The sequence below is a fragment of the Hyalella azteca genome, unplaced genomic scaffold (assembly GCF_000764305.2).
Source record: "Hyalella azteca isolate HAZT.00-mixed unplaced genomic scaffold, Hazt_2.0.2 contig9283, whole genome shotgun sequence".
Taxonomy (NCBI): Eukaryota; Metazoa; Arthropoda; class Malacostraca; order Amphipoda; family Hyalellidae; genus Hyalella; species Hyalella azteca.
This window is the reverse complement of record NW_025939357.1, coordinates 123,242-140,085: the sequence shown is the minus strand read 5'-3', so window position 1 is coordinate 140,085 and position 16,844 is coordinate 123,242. Positions and strand designations below refer to the sequence as shown.

The following is a 16,844-nucleotide window of genomic DNA, read 5'->3' as shown; positions in this document are numbered from 1 at the left end:
CAAATTCGATTATACAATTTTTTTTCTCCGTCTCGAAGAAAGCACATTTACTCGGTCCTTTCAACTTAGTTTTTTGACTCATGTTAAAGGCTAAAGAATTCTGTTGGCACAATCAAAATTTTATTCACGTTTGACTCAGATAAGTGAATTCCTTTCAAAATATCAAGGTTCACTGAATATCTTCTTCAACTTTGAAATGTATTGATCCATTGCTGCCAAGGAGGGGGGGGCTGATCGCGGAAAATTATTCAAATTTAATGTGGGCGAGTAACGTAACTCGAAGCTTTGGAGCCACTGCCGAATTAATTTTATATTTACAACACATGTCATTGAAAAGGAATCAGGAGAACTGAATTTCACTCTATAAGATTCAGCAAAAACAATAATTAGCGCGACCTGTAACGACGAAGACGATACAAGGAAATGAAGAAGCGGAATTAATTTCCGACAACTTTATGTATAAAAATAAATACATTCAACGATTGATCCAAGAATGCTTATAACTAATGAAAAATGGAATGTAATATATACATCACCGAGAGATATTGACGCAAATTTGTAACTAATTAAAAAAAAGACTAGCGATTTCTATATTTAATCGACTTCCTCCATACGCGAGTCATCGGGTTCATCTCCCTCAAGAGGCGGCATCTCTTCGCTCGCTGGCGCCTCGCCCTCGACAGCCTCGTCCTCATCCTCGACTCCGAGGCCAAGCTTGATCATCCTGTAGATACGAGAGGCGTGCACCGTAGGATCCTCGAGGGAGAAGCCAGATGACAGCAGCGAGGTCTCGAAGAGCAGCATTACGAGATCCTTAACAGACTTGTCGTTCTTGTCGGCATCTGCTTTGACACGCAGAGCTTCGACAATGCTGTGATCAGGGTTGATTTCGAGGTGCTTCTTAGCTGCCATGTAACCCATGGTTGAGGTGTCACGCAAGGCTTGAGCCTTCATGATGCGCTCCATATTAGCCGTCCAACCGTACTGAGAGGTAACGATGCAACACGGTGACGACACAAGACGGTTAGACACGACCACCTTCTCTACTTTCTTGTCCAGGACATCCTTCATTACCTTGCAAAGGTTCTCAAGCTTGCTCTTCTTCTCCTCAAATGCCTTCTTCTCATCGTCATCTTCAGGAAGCTCAAGACCTTCCTTGGTCACCGACACCAGCTGCTTGCCGTCGTACTCCTTCAGCTGCTGTACGCAGTACTCATCGATGGGATCCACCATGTAGATCACCTCGAGACCGCGTTTCTTCACGCGCTCCACGAAAGCAGAGTTCGCCACACTGTCCTTGCTCTCGCCTGTGATGTAATAAATGTGCTTCTGCTTCTCTGGCATTCGGGACACGTAGTCCTTCAGACTGCATGCTTCTTCACCGCTGGCAGATGTGTGATAACGCAGGAATTCAGACAGCTTCTTGCGGTTGGTCGAGTCCTCGTGAATACCAAGCTTCAGATTCTTCGAGAAGTGTGTGTAGAATGTCTTATAGCTCTCATTATCCTCTGTGAGCTCGTCGAGAAGTTCCAAGACTTTCTTGACAATATTCTTACGGATGACTTTCAAGATTTTGTTCTGTTGCAACATTTCACGAGAAATGTTCAGTGGTAGATCCTCGGAGTCAACAACGCCGTTGACGAAGTTCAGGTACTCTGGAATAAGATCTTCGCAGTTCTCCATGATAAACACGCGTCGCACGTAAAGCTTAATCTTATTCTTCTGTTTCTTATTCTCGAAGAGATCAAAAGGCGCTCGCTTGGGCACGAAAAGAAGGGCACGGAACTCGAGCTGACCCTCGACACTGAAGTGCTTCACGGCCAGATGATCTTCCCAGTCGTTGGTAAGGCTCTTGTAAAACTCGCCATATTCTTCCTTGGAAATATCATCGGCGTTGCGCGTCCACAGAGGCTTGGTCTTGTTCAGTTCCTCCTCGTCGGTGTACTTTTCCTTAATCTTTTTCTTCTTCTTCTCGTTCTTCTTTTCGGCGTCTTCATCTTCACCCACATCCTCTACTTCAGGCTTCTCCTCATCCTTCTCTTCGTCTTCCTTTTTCTCATCTTTCTTCTCATCTTCTTCCTCATCATCAGACACTTCCTTGTCACGCTCCTTCTCCACCAACAGTCGGATGGGGTACCCAATAAACTGCGAGTGCTTCTTAACAATTTCCTTGAGGCGACGCTCCTCGAGGTATTCAGTTTGATCCTCCTTCAGGTGCAGGATAATCTTGGTACCGCGACCAATAGGCTCGCCGTTGTCTGTCTTCACTGTGAACGAGCCTCCAGCTGACGACTCCCAGATGTATTGTTCGTCGTCGTTATGCTTCGAGACGACGGTGACCTTGTCAGCGATGAGATATGCGGAGTAGAAGCCCACACCAAACTGACCGATCATGGAGATGTCGGCGCCAGCGTTGAGGGCCTCCATGAAGGCCTTGGTGCCGGACTTGGCGATGGTGCCCAGGTTGTTGATGAGGTCGGCCTTCGTCATGCCGATGCCACTGTGGATAAAGCGGATATTAGTGCAAATACTTGAATGAAATGACGCTGGTTCAAAGCCAGCGACTATAATACATCTATTAGCACAATGATCAAGATCACCATACATTAAATCGAATACTCGATAGAATCGGAGCGATGGAAAACAGACCTACGTTCATAACCAATGTCTTTATTAATTCAATCCACACTTAGATAAATAATTGATAAGAGTAGTAAATTACCTGTCGTAAATTGTGAGCGTGCGATCGTTCTTGTTTGGCTCGAGTTTGATGAAAAGATCTTTTCCCGATTCAAGCTTGCTGGGATCCGTTAGAGACTCGTATCTGATCTTGTCCAAGGCATCAGAGGAATTAGAAATCAATTCACGGAGGAAAATTTCTTTGTTGCTGTAGAACGTATTGATGATGAGCGACATAAGCTGGGCGATCTCCGCCTGGAAGGCGAACGTCTCGACGCCCTCAGTCTCCATTTGGGTTTCTTCAGGCATCTGTAAAGTGGAAAGGAGACATTATGGTAAACGTGACACGAGTGGGAGAACTACAGTAACATTTGGTACATCAATTAATTCAGTTTCTAAAAACCAAGACTTAAGCGTGTTGTAGGATTAGCTACCTTGAAAAATTGCGAATGCCTGAGCAGCCTGACAGATATTTAAATTAATTACCATGCACGTTTACTACATAGGAACACATAAGTAGACAAACTTTGAGCCTTTGAGGCAGCTATAAATTTCATAAGAAAACGACCCACTTTGCTCATCAGGCAACTGGTCAACTACTTAAATAGTGAATACGTATATGTTTTATCAATTAGAGAAATTCATTAATTACAAGAAATTTTGATTTCTCAGCACTCAACTGTAGATACTAGACTAGAATCCACTTCAATAATGTTTCTAGATAAATTACCTAATGAAAATTTAGTAGCATAGAAATTGACTTATCGATGTGTTCGGACAAATATTCCCCTTATGAGTGTTAGCAGCAAAATCATTGAAAAATCCGACAACCCCCAACTCGTGAAATCGCCATAGGAAACTAGCGAAAAAAATAACATGAAAATTAATCATGTCATTTCATTATTATAACTAAAATAATTTTCGCCCATTTAAATACAATTAGAAATAAGCTAAAAGTCACATTAAAATGCGCGAGGGTTAGAAAACATACTAATCATGATCGAACCTGCATAATGACCGAATTTTATTTAGATTATAAAAGTATATCGATGATGAAAAACGTGTGCAAACCGACCATGGAACCTTCCACCAAACATTTAGTTAAATCATGTCGCTACAAATATTAGTGTCTTACCTTTTTTGATCAAGTAAAAACAAACGCAATTCAAGTTCAAGTTCGGACTTGCTCTTCGCTGCGCAGCTGGCGTTACACTCGTACACTGCGACTGCCTGTTGCGGCTTCAATAACCCGGCTCGCGATCCGGAGAGCTTTTATACATTCGGCGGCAGACCTTCTAGAACGTTCTGGTATCTTCTGCTTGGCTGGTATCGATTATTCTCTCTCACTGGCCTCCCAACACAATGTTTGTGCTGGTGTTAAAACAAAAATCTCTCATATACTCGCGTATTAGAATTTAGAATGCAATATTCACTCATGTATCGGATCAAGTAGTGTCTGATTCCAGCGTTAAATAGAAATAGAATACATTGGATTGATTCACCGGTTTGTTGCATGTTTGTTGGAAGTCTATTCTGCAACGGAGGTGGAGAATTTATTGTAGCATGACAAATTTTTTTATAAAGTCCGTGAGTCTGCGCGACTGAAAGTTTACCCGGTCGAATGAGTGGTGATCCGCATAGAAAAACTGCTAAATTATCCATAATTATTCGAGCATCCATTGAAGATCCTTCTTGTGTTCATTCCTCGAACTCGAAGAAACCAAAATAAATGATACAAACGAAATTTTCCAACTTGCTCGATTTTTAAGCTTATTTTCAGCAAAATTAATGTAATTAAAGGCTTGTATTGCTTGTAAGTGTGACGTGGTGGTGTAAAACTATACAATACCTCGTGCAATCAAAATGGCCGGCCGCACAGCGTGTAAACTGACGCTTGCTGACTCGTCTCTGTTCCTGCACTTCCAAATATCACAAACTCTATCAACATTTTCTAACATTCTTAATCGATGCCTACTTTTCATTCCACGATCACAACAACAACAACTATTTCATCGAATTCTTATGCATGCACTCACTCATTTATTATGAATTAATCAAATTTGTATGTTTCGTTCAATCATTACACTAATTTCGATAGACGTTAATGTGATAACGCACTGTGGTGATATTCAGTAATTTAAAGTAAGAAGTCAGAAGAATTGCAGGGCAGATCTGGGAGCGCCGATTTCTTCAATGCCTGAAATGTAAAATGAGTAAGTACCGTACCAATGTACTGCCGCTTAGAACATCCGCGTGTGTGTGCACGCCTCATTGTTTGCAATATTTTATCTAATAAGAAATAATGAATCAGTGGGTGACAATTAACAAGTCAATAATGTTTCAACTGGAAAAAAGAATAATCTTTTTTAGAATAAAATGCATGAAACAGACTTTCAGTTCTGTCGGCGTTCAATGGTGTTGCAAGTGCTTAAAAGCTAACAAAATACAAAAAAAGAATTTTTCATCGCCAATTGTGCTTAAAAAATCAATAATGATGTTTATATGCAAATGAGAGCTTTCAAATACGAATTTATTCCATTATACCTACTTGAACATAGCATTACAAAGCAAAGAGAGGGTCGTTTCTGTTTTATTTTACATATTTTGATTAATCTCGAATGTTGTTTTCAACATAAAAAAATTTACCGCGGAACAGGAGTCGAATATTCATGAATATTTGTACCTCTGTCTATGAATATTCGAACTGATGAGCTTTCACAGTGTAGTACTTGGATGTCTAGTGAAACGGTCGATAAATTTCTATCAGCTATATTATGTTAATGAGTTGATAAAAATATTAAAGTGATTGAGGACGCAGCCCTGCATAAGAAACGTCCATTATAATTCACTATACATGCCACCACCGCATGGCCGTCTTGCAGCTCGATACGCTTCCCGCCACGACACGCCACGACACGGAGAGCTTATCCGCGTTCACGAAGTTTCTTGGTCGAGAATTTTCTTAAAAATCAAGGTTTGAATAGTCTTAAAAATAGAACACTGTTTGAACATTTTAAATTCTATTTTGGATAGAAGGGCAAATTTTTAAATACAATAATGTCCCATGGGGCAGATATGAATGCAGTGTTAGGAAAACATTGATAATTCAACAAAAAGTTTGATTGAATGCCTCGTTAAATTAAAAAAAGGTAATAAATTTAACAATAATAAAATAATGAAGTCCACATTTGAACCGAATGGGTATATTGAAATCAAATTGCATCTTGAAGTGAAATACCTGTAGAAAGTGATTATTCTGAAATTGAGCATTTATCTAATTATTTACTAAGAAATTATTCAGGAGCATATCATAAATTCAAATAGTAATATAATTAAACCTAATGCGATCTACTGCAACTTTGCCTTTTCCTCATGACAGGGTCCACGCCATGGGCATGATGCACTTATTGTACTAGCAGTAGCACCGACTCAAGTCCCAGCTTCATGGTAATCCAGCATATAAATCTGGAATATCCACTAAACTAACTAAATAATTTAACCATCTAAATTTTCGTCCCGTAATTTTGAAGTTGGAAGAATCATAGCTAGTGCTTCAATGAGCACAAACGGACAATAACAAGATATACAGTCTATATGTATCCCTAATATTCATAAGAAGCATTCGTGGAAATTCCACGCCCATAGAAGTTTCTCGAATGATCTGGAAGGCATTCGTCTGCCAGTATATAAGCTGACCGACCACCACCACCACCAGACACGTCTGAGTAACCTCGAAGAACGGTGTGCGCTGCATTGCTCTGCTCCTGTGATCTAGCGTTCCTGTAATTTTATTCAGACAGCCAACTGAGTTTCGCAAAGGTATTTATTCATCTTATTAGATGTTTGCGCAATTTAAAATTCTACATGCCTTTTTATGTTCTATTACTAGTATTAGTATATAATATTGAATCATTATTTGAAATTGAATGTACGCTATTGAGTATTATAATCAATTCTTTCAAGTTTCAATTGATCATCTATAATCAATAATGCGATTATCACTTATGTCTTATGCCTTATGTTGATAACGCAGTTAATACTTATTACTTAACTCACGTCAAGGAAACTTGATTGGCAAAATTATAAATTCCAATCAGAAAGTACGCTAATGAGAATTACAGTACTAAATACTAATACTTTGATAGTAGGCCAATGAGAATGATGGCTTGCGATCTTGAGAAAAAATACCAAATTATTTTTTAAACGTCGTATTGTTTTGCATTTGCAATATAATGCGGTAAATATTTGTTTGCAGGTTGCAGCAATGAGCAATGCCAATGTATAAATGTTGACTATTGAATAGAATAGAAGTTTCGGCACTGAAGAAATAGGCCCATTGCCTACGAGAGGGTGGGTAATAGCAGTCCTTATTTTTTCTGACTGCTGAGTGCTGACGCAAATATCTCATTGCAATCTAGAAACCAGTTTGTTGAAAAATCACCACTTACATGTAGTAGGTGTAGTTTTCTGTATCGTTATATCTTAAATGTATTTTTAAATATGCACATATTTTGCCAATACTATATTGGTCATGTGCTTGTGCAGTTCATAAAGGTATTCTAATTATTTCTAACTATTCTTACGCCCCGCTGTAGAATTGCTTTTAGAATTGGTTTGAATGAGGTAATGAATAGCTACTGTTGTTATCTGCATTGTTACACGTTAAACATATTTCCATTTTTTTTTTACATTTCAGATGCCTGAAGAAACCCAAATGGAGACGGAGGGCGTCGAGACGTTCGCCTTCCAGGCGGAGATCGCCCAGCTTATGTCGCTCATCATCAATACGTTCTACAGCAACAAAGAAATTTTCCTCCGTGAATTGATTTCTAATTCCTCTGATGCCTTGGACAAGATCAGATACGAGTCTCTCACGGATCCCAGCAAGCTTGAATCGGGAAAAGATCTTTTCATCAAACTCGAGCCAAACAAGAACGATCGCACGCTCACAATTTACGACAGGTAATTTACTACTCTTATCAATTATTTATCAAGTGTGGATTGAATTAATTAAGATCTTGGTTATGAACGTAAGTCTGTTTTCCATCGCTCCGATTCTATCGAGTATTCGATTTAATGAATGGCGATCTTGATCATTGTGCTAATAATTGTATTATAGTCGCTGGCGGTTTTGAAACAGTGTCATGTCACTCAGGTGTTTGTACTAATATCCTCTTTATCCACAGTGGCATCGGCATGACGAAGGCCGACCTCATCAACAACCTGGGTACCATTGCTAAGTCCGGCACCAAGGCCTTCATGGAGGCCCTCAACGCTGGCGCCGACATCTCCATGATCGGTCAGTTTGGTGTGGGCTTCTACTCCGCATATCTCATCGCTGACAAGGTCACCGTCGTCTCGAAGCATAACGACGACGAACAATACATCTGGGAGTCGTCAGCAGGAGGCTCGTTCACAGTGAAGACAGACAACGGCGAGCCTATTGGTCGCGGTACCAAGATTATCCTGCACCTGAAGGAGGATCAAACTGAATACCTCGAGGAGCGTCGCCTCAAGGAAATTGTTAAGAAGCACTCGCAGTTTATTGGGTACCCCATCCGACTGTTGGTGGAGAAGGAGCGTGACAAGGAAGTGTCTGATGATGAGGAGGAAGATGAGAAGAAAGATGAGAAAAAGGAAGACGAAGAGAAGGATGAGGAGAAGCCTGAAGTAGAGGATGTGGGTGAAGATGAAGACGCCGAAAAGAAGAACGAGAAGAAGAAGAAAAAGATTAAGGAAAAGTACACTGACGAGGAGGAACTGAACAAGACCAAGCCTCTGTGGACGCGCAACGCCGATGATATTTCCAAGGAAGAATATGGCGAGTTTTACAAGAGCCTTACCAACGACTGGGAAGATCATTTGGCCGTGAAGCACTTCAGTGTCGAGGGTCAGCTCGAGTTCCGTGCCCTTCTCTTCGTGCCCAAGCGAGCGCCTTTTGATCTCTTCGAGAATAAGAAACAGAAGAATAAGATTAAGCTTTACGTGCGACGCGTGTTTATCATGGAGAACTGTGAGGATCTTATTCCCGAGTACCTGAACTTCGTCAACGGCGTTGTTGACTCTGAGGATCTACCACTGAACATTTCTCGTGAAATGTTGCAACAGAACAAAATCTTGAAAGTCATCCGTAAGAATATTGTCAAGAAAGTCTTGGAACTTCTCGACGAGCTCACAGAGGATAATGAGAGTTATAAGACATTCTACACACACTTCTCGAAGAATCTGAAGCTTGGTATTCACGAGGACTCGACCAACCGCAAGAAGCTGTCTGAATTCCTGCGTTATCACACATCTGCCAGCGGTGAAGAAGCATGCAGTCTGAAGGACTACGTGTCCCGAATGCCAGAGAAGCAGAAGCACATTTATTACATCACAGGCGAGAGCAAGGACAGCGTGGCGAACTCTGCTTTCGTGGAGCGCGTGAAGAAACGCGGTCTCGAGGTGATCTACATGGTGGATCCCATCGATGAGTACTGCGTACAGCAGCTGAAGGAGTACGACGGCAAGCAGCTGGTGTCTGTGACCAAGGAAGGTCTTGAGCTTCCTGAGGATGACGATGAGAAGAAGGCATTTGAGGAGAAGAAGAGCAAGCTTGAGAACCTGTGCAAGGTAATGAAGGATGTCCTGGACAAGAAAGTAGAGAAGGTGGTCGTGTCTAACCGTCTTGTGTCGTCACCGTGTTGCATCGTTACCTCTCAGTACGGTTGGACGGCTAATATGGAGCGCATCATGAAGGCTCAAGCCTTGCGTGACACCTCAACCATGGGTTACATGGCAGCTAAGAAGCACCTCGAAATCAACCCTGATCACAGCATTGTCGAAGCTCTGCGTGTCAAAGCAGATGCCGACAAGAACGACAAGTCTGTTAAGGATCTCGTAATGCTGCTCTTCGAGACCTCGCTGCTGTCATCTGGCTTCTCCCTCGAGGATCCTACGGTGCACGCCTCTCGTATCTACAGGATGATCAAGCTTGGACTCGGAGTCGAGGATGAGGACGAGGCTGTCGAGGGCGAGGCGCCAGCGAGCGAAGAGATGCCGCCTCTCGAGGGAGATGAACCCGATGACTCGCGTATGGAGGAAGTAGACTAAGCTTATGTTGAATAGTAGCCGTTTTTTTTATAATTTTTCATGATTATCATCATCATACGTTATATTAGTGGTTAATTCTGCTGTATATAATTCATTCCATTCGTCATTCCTCGGATCGTGTTTCTATATGCGATGTGATACTAATTTAATTTTTCAATAAAGTGGAGTATTATTTGGTGTGTCGTGACTGAACCTTCTTAAAGCGGTTAGGAATTCGTCTGATGCATTTGTTTTTTGACAATTCTGAAATGCTATCAGATGTGCTCAACAATATCCTAACATGATTGGAACTTATACTCGTACAGCGGTTATGGAAAAGTATGCACTAGCAAATATTCGATGTTGAGTGTTCGAGGTGTCCCTGAGTTTCACTGTTCTCCAATGATCAGCAAGTCAGAACTTGCAGATTTGTTACACGCGTGTCTGCAAAAATTGTATTAAAGCAAATAAACCTAAACCTAATTAAGAAAGTTCGATTGAGTTGAAAAATATCAACTCTAACCAAAGTTCAGCTCGTTTTACTTGGGTTCGTTGGTGATTTTAACGACAAAAAAGGAGGCACCAGTTACGCTGAAAATGACTTCAGGTGGAGTGCTAATACCTCAGATTTGACAGGCGAGCACGGGTCGTTTACCAAACAGCTTAGTGGCACTGGCCGATGATTGGTCGACAATTATATAATTGGAAACGATTAACAAATGCTTTTAATCACCACAGCGATGGCAATTTGGAATTCATTCGAAGATGGCCGGTAGATAATTAGTTATTACTGAAGTCTCTCAACACGATATGTGCCTGCAAAGGCGCTCAGGCCGCTCTCAGGAATTAGTGTCTGGCAGACAATCGCTGTCAAGCATGCCATGAGTGAAGTAATCAGCGTAATTATGAATTTTGAGGCTGATGTAGGTGAATCAATGAAACTTGATTTAATAAATCGTTATTTGATGGGATATGTCTGATTGGGAACATGCACTAATACTACAATAATATAGTACAAAGAGAGGGTTCCGATGAAATACTGCTGACTCCTAAATTTATATTTGGAAACAAGTGCAAATCTTAACGTAATGGATTCGAATGGATTCCAAATTGAATATAAATCCATTTATATCGCTGCAATTTCATACTTTATCAGAAGACATACTCGAAAGTGCGGACTTTGTTACTCTCCACAATTCAGCCGAACTTGATTATTCTTTTTCACTCAACCAAACTTTTTTGCTCATATTAATTTTACCAAACTTCGTTGTTCGTTTATGCTTAGCCGAACTTGCTTACGCTCAGTCACAAAACCGATGTTCATCGCCCTTGTCAACTTGGTTGATTATAATTAACTTGGTTGTATTTTCACTCAACCGAACTTAGTACGCTACAGACGGCCAGGCATGACGTTGTCTCACTCCTAACGCTGCCACATATCAGCGTAATTTCAGCACTTGCAAGTCTTGGCCAAATTTCCTTGCAAGGGCTGAAATTACCGTGTAGTATACCAAACCAATATTTCTAAGCTCACTCTGTCTGAATTTTCTTTACAGTATTAGCCATTATCCACGCATTGTTTGTTGGCATCTTGGCTACCATTTCTACCGTTCAGTTAGAGTGCAGCTCACTGGTCGTGATACACACTCCTTTCAGTCGCAGTCCTAGTTAACAAAACATTGATATACGATCTGATAGTGTTGGAGAGATCACGAGGAGAGTGAAGAGGGTTTGTAGCACAACTATTTATTCAGATAATTAAATCATTACCCACATACTTAGAGAACAAGAATTCATCAACGGTTTAGTGCGAATTCTTTTCAAATAAACAGAAATATTGTGTCGGCTAGCAATTTGCCATTGAAATCGACATACGAGATTGATTCTCGCCTAAAATTTACCTCTAGAAATATTTGCCATTTTCCATTTATTTAAGCTAAGGCTTGAAAATTTTCGTAGCCGATACTAAAAACATGCCCATATTTCAACCAAGAACCATAACATTTATTGGAAGTTATATCGAGAACAATAAGGAATGTTCTTAGCTAAATTGAGCGTAACTGAAAATTCTGTTTTGACGTCATGCAGAACTGATTTTACAAATATAGTTAACATTCTTAAGAATTCATCGACTTCGTCGCATCCTCTTAGTAGAGGTTGCAAACTATACCAAGGGTTCAATGCAACAAAAAGGGAACAACATAAACTTGAGTTTATGCGTCAAGTTCATGGACGTGGACAGGTTGAAACAGTACAGTTAGAAAAGTATTGTAAACTGGGAAAAGAATTGAAATTTCGACGGTGGTAAGCAAGGAAAACTACTAAAGACATACTGTTTAGCTGCGTAATTCCCACAGGAAGTAAGTTGCTGTACAAGTCGACTATGCGAGGAGCGAAACTCCAAAGCACCAGAAGTTTTGCCACTCATCCCGTGTTGATAACGACACAACACACATTTTATCTCTCTACATCGAACACGATTACACTAACCTCAAAATTTAACATATGCGAGCGGGGTTCCATAGGCCAGTTTGTTTAGAGAAGCATCTACCGTAACCGCAACATTCACCATACTACAGGACACATGATTATCCGAAAATCGTTTTTTTATTCGTTTGTGCCTTTTTCTTCATCTTTTATGAGCCCGACTATGAGCAATTCTTGTGCTTATGCTCGTTCAATGCGGAGAACTCGAGCAAATTTCGCGGGCGTAAGCCCGCGAAATGTGAATTAAAAACTTGGTCTTAGTCCTCGCCATCGCGTAGAAGGCGAGGATTTTCTTTCGCTTTATAACAAACCAATTCATCAAAAAATAGAGATTAGCTTTAACCAACGGTAATATAAACAACTATAACCAGAGTACGATCAGGAACCGAGGGTTAAAATACATATCCATTTCTTCAATGATCTTATGCTAAATTTATATAGTAAATTGAAGCTTAAATTGCACCGACAAGATGTACATTAAAATATATTCCATTAATCTAATTTTTAGTTAAACAAATTAACATTTAGCCGAGGATGAGTTTTAGCTTATTATCAGTTCTATGGTATGCGTAGACTAGGCAACATTTCGTAGCTTCAATGGAACCAGTCAAAACAATCCAGAAAATCTATGATCTATGCCAATAGCAATAGATTAGAAATCTAAACTTTTTAATTAGAATGAACACAATCCGAGATCAAACGTCCACAATGAAGAGAGAGCAACCTTACAAGTTTACACATAAAGTTTTATCAATAGAACATTAAATCTTGAAAAATAGTAACAAAATACGCTTAGCCAATGGCAAAATAGCACCAGATGTTAATATAAAATCATGGGAAAACAGGCAAAAAAATATAACTCAGTACTAACTGCAGTGAGTGACAGAGAGCGCATTTTCTTGTCGACGAAACATGAAGTCACGGACGGACAGGTAGACGGACATGGCGAGCACAATAGCTCCTTTTTTCCATAAATGAGAAAATGCGCTAAAAAGAAAACGATTATTGTTCGTGGAGAAAACAAACGAGAAGGCCGTGTTTAGTGGATGGCGAGGAAGGCGGCAAGCGAGGACGGAAGGTCGCCTGGCAGCACAGGGACGCGGTGACGCCGCATCGTCCTGGCGGCGAGGCACTTGAGGGGCGGGACGGGTAGCGCCAGAGGGTCGATCAGCCATGCGCGGTTACCGCGGAGCACAACGCCTGCGTGGTCGCCCCAAAAGTTGGCCTGGTCCAAGTGGGCGCCACGCTCTAGCAATATCTTGAAGATCTGCATACAACAGCTGCATTTAAGAAATGATTCACAGTCCAGGAGCATTGTTCAATTTAAAGGGAAGCAATTTTCTCGATACAAAGAAAATACTCAAATAGTATATCGACCGTACGTACTACTTCAGAAAGCTAACGTACACACTCATGACATGATATAAGTAAACGAAACCTGGCAACAAGTTTCTCACCTCTTTCTTGTAGTGCCTCTCGTGAGAAGCTAAGAAGAGCGGCGAGCAGCCATCTCGAGACCTGGCGTTGACGTTAGCGTCACAGTCGAGCAGGAGTGATGTCACCGCAGGATCAGGGAAGTGCGAGCTCGTGAACTGATTGGGCGCACTGCCAGACATGAACGTAAGTTTGCCGTTCGTCGCGCTCAGATGAAGTAAGCTGAACTGGTTGTCTGTCGTGACAGGGTTCAAGCGAACTATTTTGGTAATGTAATGGACAAGCTTCTGCATCTGATCTTTGTTGGGCTCAATGAGTAAATTAACGAAAATCAAATAAATGAAAAGAGTGAGTGACTGGTCAAAATCGCACTGCTGACGTCGGAATTCAGGCTTTATCGAGAGTAACTCCGTGCATTGCTCGAACTGATCACCTATCAAGGTGAGTGCACGGAAGACATCTTCGAACACGATCACCCTCTTGACTTCCGCAGGAGGGTAAGCTTCAATGATATCAAGCATGAGCTTCATGAGAGCGTTTGAGCTCAAGTTCACTTCTGTATTGAGCATTGTGTCATTGATAATTCTGATATTGAGAGCATGCAACCACAGCTGGATGCAGCGTTGATATTGCAATGTATCAGCATATGCAGCTCCGCGTATCATGAGTCGGTATATCGTGTCTTTGTGAGCGCCGCCCAACACCCGCAAGCAAATTAAAAGACTTTGCATCCTTAGCGAGTCTTGGTCCAGAATTATGCTATCAAGATCGGCCTGCGACACGAACTCTGCGACGTAATTGAAGTCCATATGAGGCGGGCTAATCTTCTTTGCAATACCAGCCTCCTCTCTGATCTGAGCTGATATACGCCAGTGATTGATGGCTTCTTGAACGTTATTTCGCTCGTCGAGATAAGTCGACCCCAGGACTTCGTGGCAGTCGGCTATTCGTTCTATGGGCAATTCAAGCTCGGTAATCAAGTACATAAAAATTGGGAGAGCTCCTTTAATGCAGGCAATTTGCACGGCGTCGTCGTTGAAGCAGCTCTTGATGAACGGGTCAGCACCGCGTTTGATGAGGAGCTTCACTGTTTCGAGCCTGTGCTCTTCTATAGCGTAATGTAGAGCTGTCTTGCTCTTAATATCTTTGGCGTTGATGTTCGCTCCATGGTCGAGTAGAATTTTGCACAACTCTACATTCTGCACAGAGTTGATGAGGCAAGTTCCTCCATTGAAATTCGATTTTTGAACGTCCGCTCCCGATTCCACGAGGAACTTGACCACTGAAATGTGGCTCATGTAACAAGCGCTGCGCACTGAAGTTGACCCGGTATCAGATTCGCTATTGATATAGGCACCTTTAGAAATGAGCATTTTGACTACTTCCAACTGTCCCGCGACGGCTGCACACCATAACGGCGTCACAAAATGATTAGAACGGTCTTCAGGAACTTCGTAGATGCCTTTGAGCTCGATATCTGCACCGCATGTAGAGCAGAGGTACTCAACCACCTCAGCAAGACCGCGCTGGCACGCCAGGAACAGAGGGGTGCAGCCAGACGATTTCCAATTTACAAATTCCTGCCTGCTTTGCTTGGAGAAGCTCTCAATTCTGCGCCGTAGAAGGTGGCTCAGGCCTTGATCTGGTCCCATTTCTTTAATTTGCTGAACAAGCTCAAAGAACAATCGGCGGAGTTTAGCTACCTCATCATCTCTGGGACTTGGCCATAGAAGACTGCTGGGGTTGAAGAAACTGTCCCCAGACATATCCATGATGACACAGGTTCTTCTTACCAATAATAATGAACAAAGCTAAAATCCTCACAAGTACTTCAAAAAATATAGCATCTTTATCTTAGCTTGTCTAATGGACTCAAAATATTCTCCTCAGTATACAAAAAGAATTAACTATTCCAATGGATGCATAAAATACTTCAAATTGCAAATAATTTTATATGAGAATGATATGTGATTACATTAAGATAATTCCTGGGAAAATGAAGCACAGAAACCTGTCAGTGTAGATATACAAGTATTAGCTACAACAAGTTTGGAAGAAATATTCAAATTTTATTGCTGATTAAAAAATATACTGATGCTGTATTCATTTTAAATGTACCTAATAAAACAAAAAAATAAATATTTTCTCAACAGAAATGTGAATTTACTCCAGTTCTATAATAGAAATAGTAAGAATGATGCTGATTAAATAAATATTTGATGGCCTCCAGCTTCTCTGAACATTTTACTATGTATAAAATGCCCTGCCACAGCTCCCAGCCTTATGCTAGATCATGACCTAATGCTGTTCCCTTCTTTATACTAGATAATAGCATCCTGTAACTCCAAGCCTTTTATATACTAGATAATGACCTTCTGCTCGAAGCCTTTTACGGTATATGTTAGATAATGACCTCCTGCTCTCAGCCTTTTACTAGATAATAGCCTACTGCTGCTCCCAGTCTTTTACTAGATAATGCCATCCTACTGCTCCCTTCCTCTTACTAGATAATGGCTTCCTGCAACTCCCAGCCTCTTACTAGATAATGGCCTTGTACAGATCCCTTCCTTTTACTAGATAATGGCTTCCTGCTGCTCCCAGCCTCTTACTAGATAATGGCTGACAGCTGCTCCCAGCCTCTTACTAGATAATGGCTGACTCTGACAGCTGCTCCCAGCCTCTTACTAGATAATGGCTGACAGCTTCTCCCAGCCTTTTAATAGATAATGGCTTCCTGCTGCTCCCAGTCTTTTACTAGATAATGCCATCCTAGTGCTCTGAGCCTTTAACTAGATGATGGCATCATGCTGCTGCCAGCCTTTTACAAGATATTGGCCCATTAAGGAAAATTGCGCCACCCAAAAATTAAATAAAAACTCCCATGCTGCAGTCAATTTCACCCATTACTAGCTTTTGGCTAACTATGATGAAAAATAAGTTGAATGGCAAATGGCACCATTCTTTGCAATTACCTGTAGAATGATAGTTTAAACAGGCAATTTCTGCCTAGTATTTCAGATTGGCAAGCTGCCTTGAAGGACACATGAGTTGCCACTTAACAGATCAAACACTTGACTTGCCACAGGCCCTTGATATAAACCCTATAATTAAAACACTATTCTGGAAAATCAAACAGATGCCAGATGCCCAGCCCAGAGGCCAGGGCCCACCTC

At 41.3% G+C, this 16,844-nt stretch overlaps 3 protein-coding genes across 3 annotated transcripts; 1 reads left to right on the top strand and 2 right to left on the bottom strand.

The window, feature by feature from the left end:
* Positions 1-437: 437 nt before the first annotated feature.
* LOC108678730 (heat shock protein HSP 90-alpha) lies at positions 438-3,904 on the bottom strand. The gene is made up of 3 exons (XM_018167194.2): positions 3,815-3,904; positions 2,723-2,988; positions 438-2,500 (listed from the first exon to the last, which is right to left on the bottom strand). Exons 2-3 carry the CDS (start codon positions 2,986-2,988, stop codon positions 595-597), a joined length of 2,172 nt encoding a protein of 723 aa, XP_018022683.1. The 5' UTR covers positions 3,815-3,904; the 3' UTR covers positions 438-594.
* A 2,474-nt stretch (positions 3,905-6,378) lies between these two features.
* Positions 6,379-9,945, top strand: LOC108678731 (heat shock protein HSP 90-alpha). The gene is made up of 3 exons (XM_018167196.2): positions 6,379-6,498; positions 7,376-7,641; positions 7,866-9,945. Exons 2-3 carry the CDS (start codon positions 7,376-7,378, stop codon positions 9,769-9,771), a joined length of 2,172 nt encoding a protein of 723 aa, XP_018022685.1. The 5' UTR covers positions 6,379-6,498; the 3' UTR covers positions 9,772-9,945.
* A 3,241-nt stretch (positions 9,946-13,186) lies between these two features.
* Positions 13,187-15,718, bottom strand: LOC108678734 (protein fem-1 homolog C). The gene is made up of 2 exons (XM_018167200.2): positions 13,695-15,718; positions 13,187-13,504 (listed from the first exon to the last, which is right to left on the bottom strand). The coding sequence occupies exons 1-2, from the start codon at positions 15,441-15,443 to the stop codon at positions 13,277-13,279; spliced, it is 1,977 nt and encodes a 658-aa protein (XP_018022689.1). The 5' UTR covers positions 15,444-15,718; the 3' UTR covers positions 13,187-13,276.
* Between the last annotated feature and the right edge of the window lie 1,126 nt (positions 15,719-16,844).

What these genes read in the sequence shown, in the direction of transcription:
- LOC108678730 (XM_018167194.2), bottom strand. Translation starts at nt 2,988, where the DNA reads ATGCCTGAAGAAACCCAAATGGAGACTGAGGGCGTCGAGACGTTCGCC. An exon ending in ACGCTCACAATTTACGACAG is followed by an intron (nt 2,501 to 2,722) that starts GTAATTTACTAC and finishes CTTTATCCACAG; the next exon opens with TGGCATCGGCATGACGAAGG.
- LOC108678734 (XM_018167200.2), bottom strand. Translation starts at nt 15,443, where the DNA reads ATGGATATGTCTGGGGACAGTTTCTTCAACCCCAGCAGTCTTCTATGG. An exon ending in AGAGGCACTACAAGAAAGAG is followed by an intron (nt 13,505 to 13,694) that starts GTGAGAAACTTG and finishes TGTTGTATGCAG; the next exon opens with ATCTTCAAGATATTGCTAGA.
- LOC108678731 (XM_018167196.2), top strand. Translation starts at nt 7,376, where the DNA reads ATGCCTGAAGAAACCCAAATGGAGACGGAGGGCGTCGAGACGTTCGCC. An exon ending in ACGCTCACAATTTACGACAG is followed by an intron (nt 7,642 to 7,865) that starts GTAATTTACTAC and finishes CTTTATCCACAG; the next exon opens with TGGCATCGGCATGACGAAGG.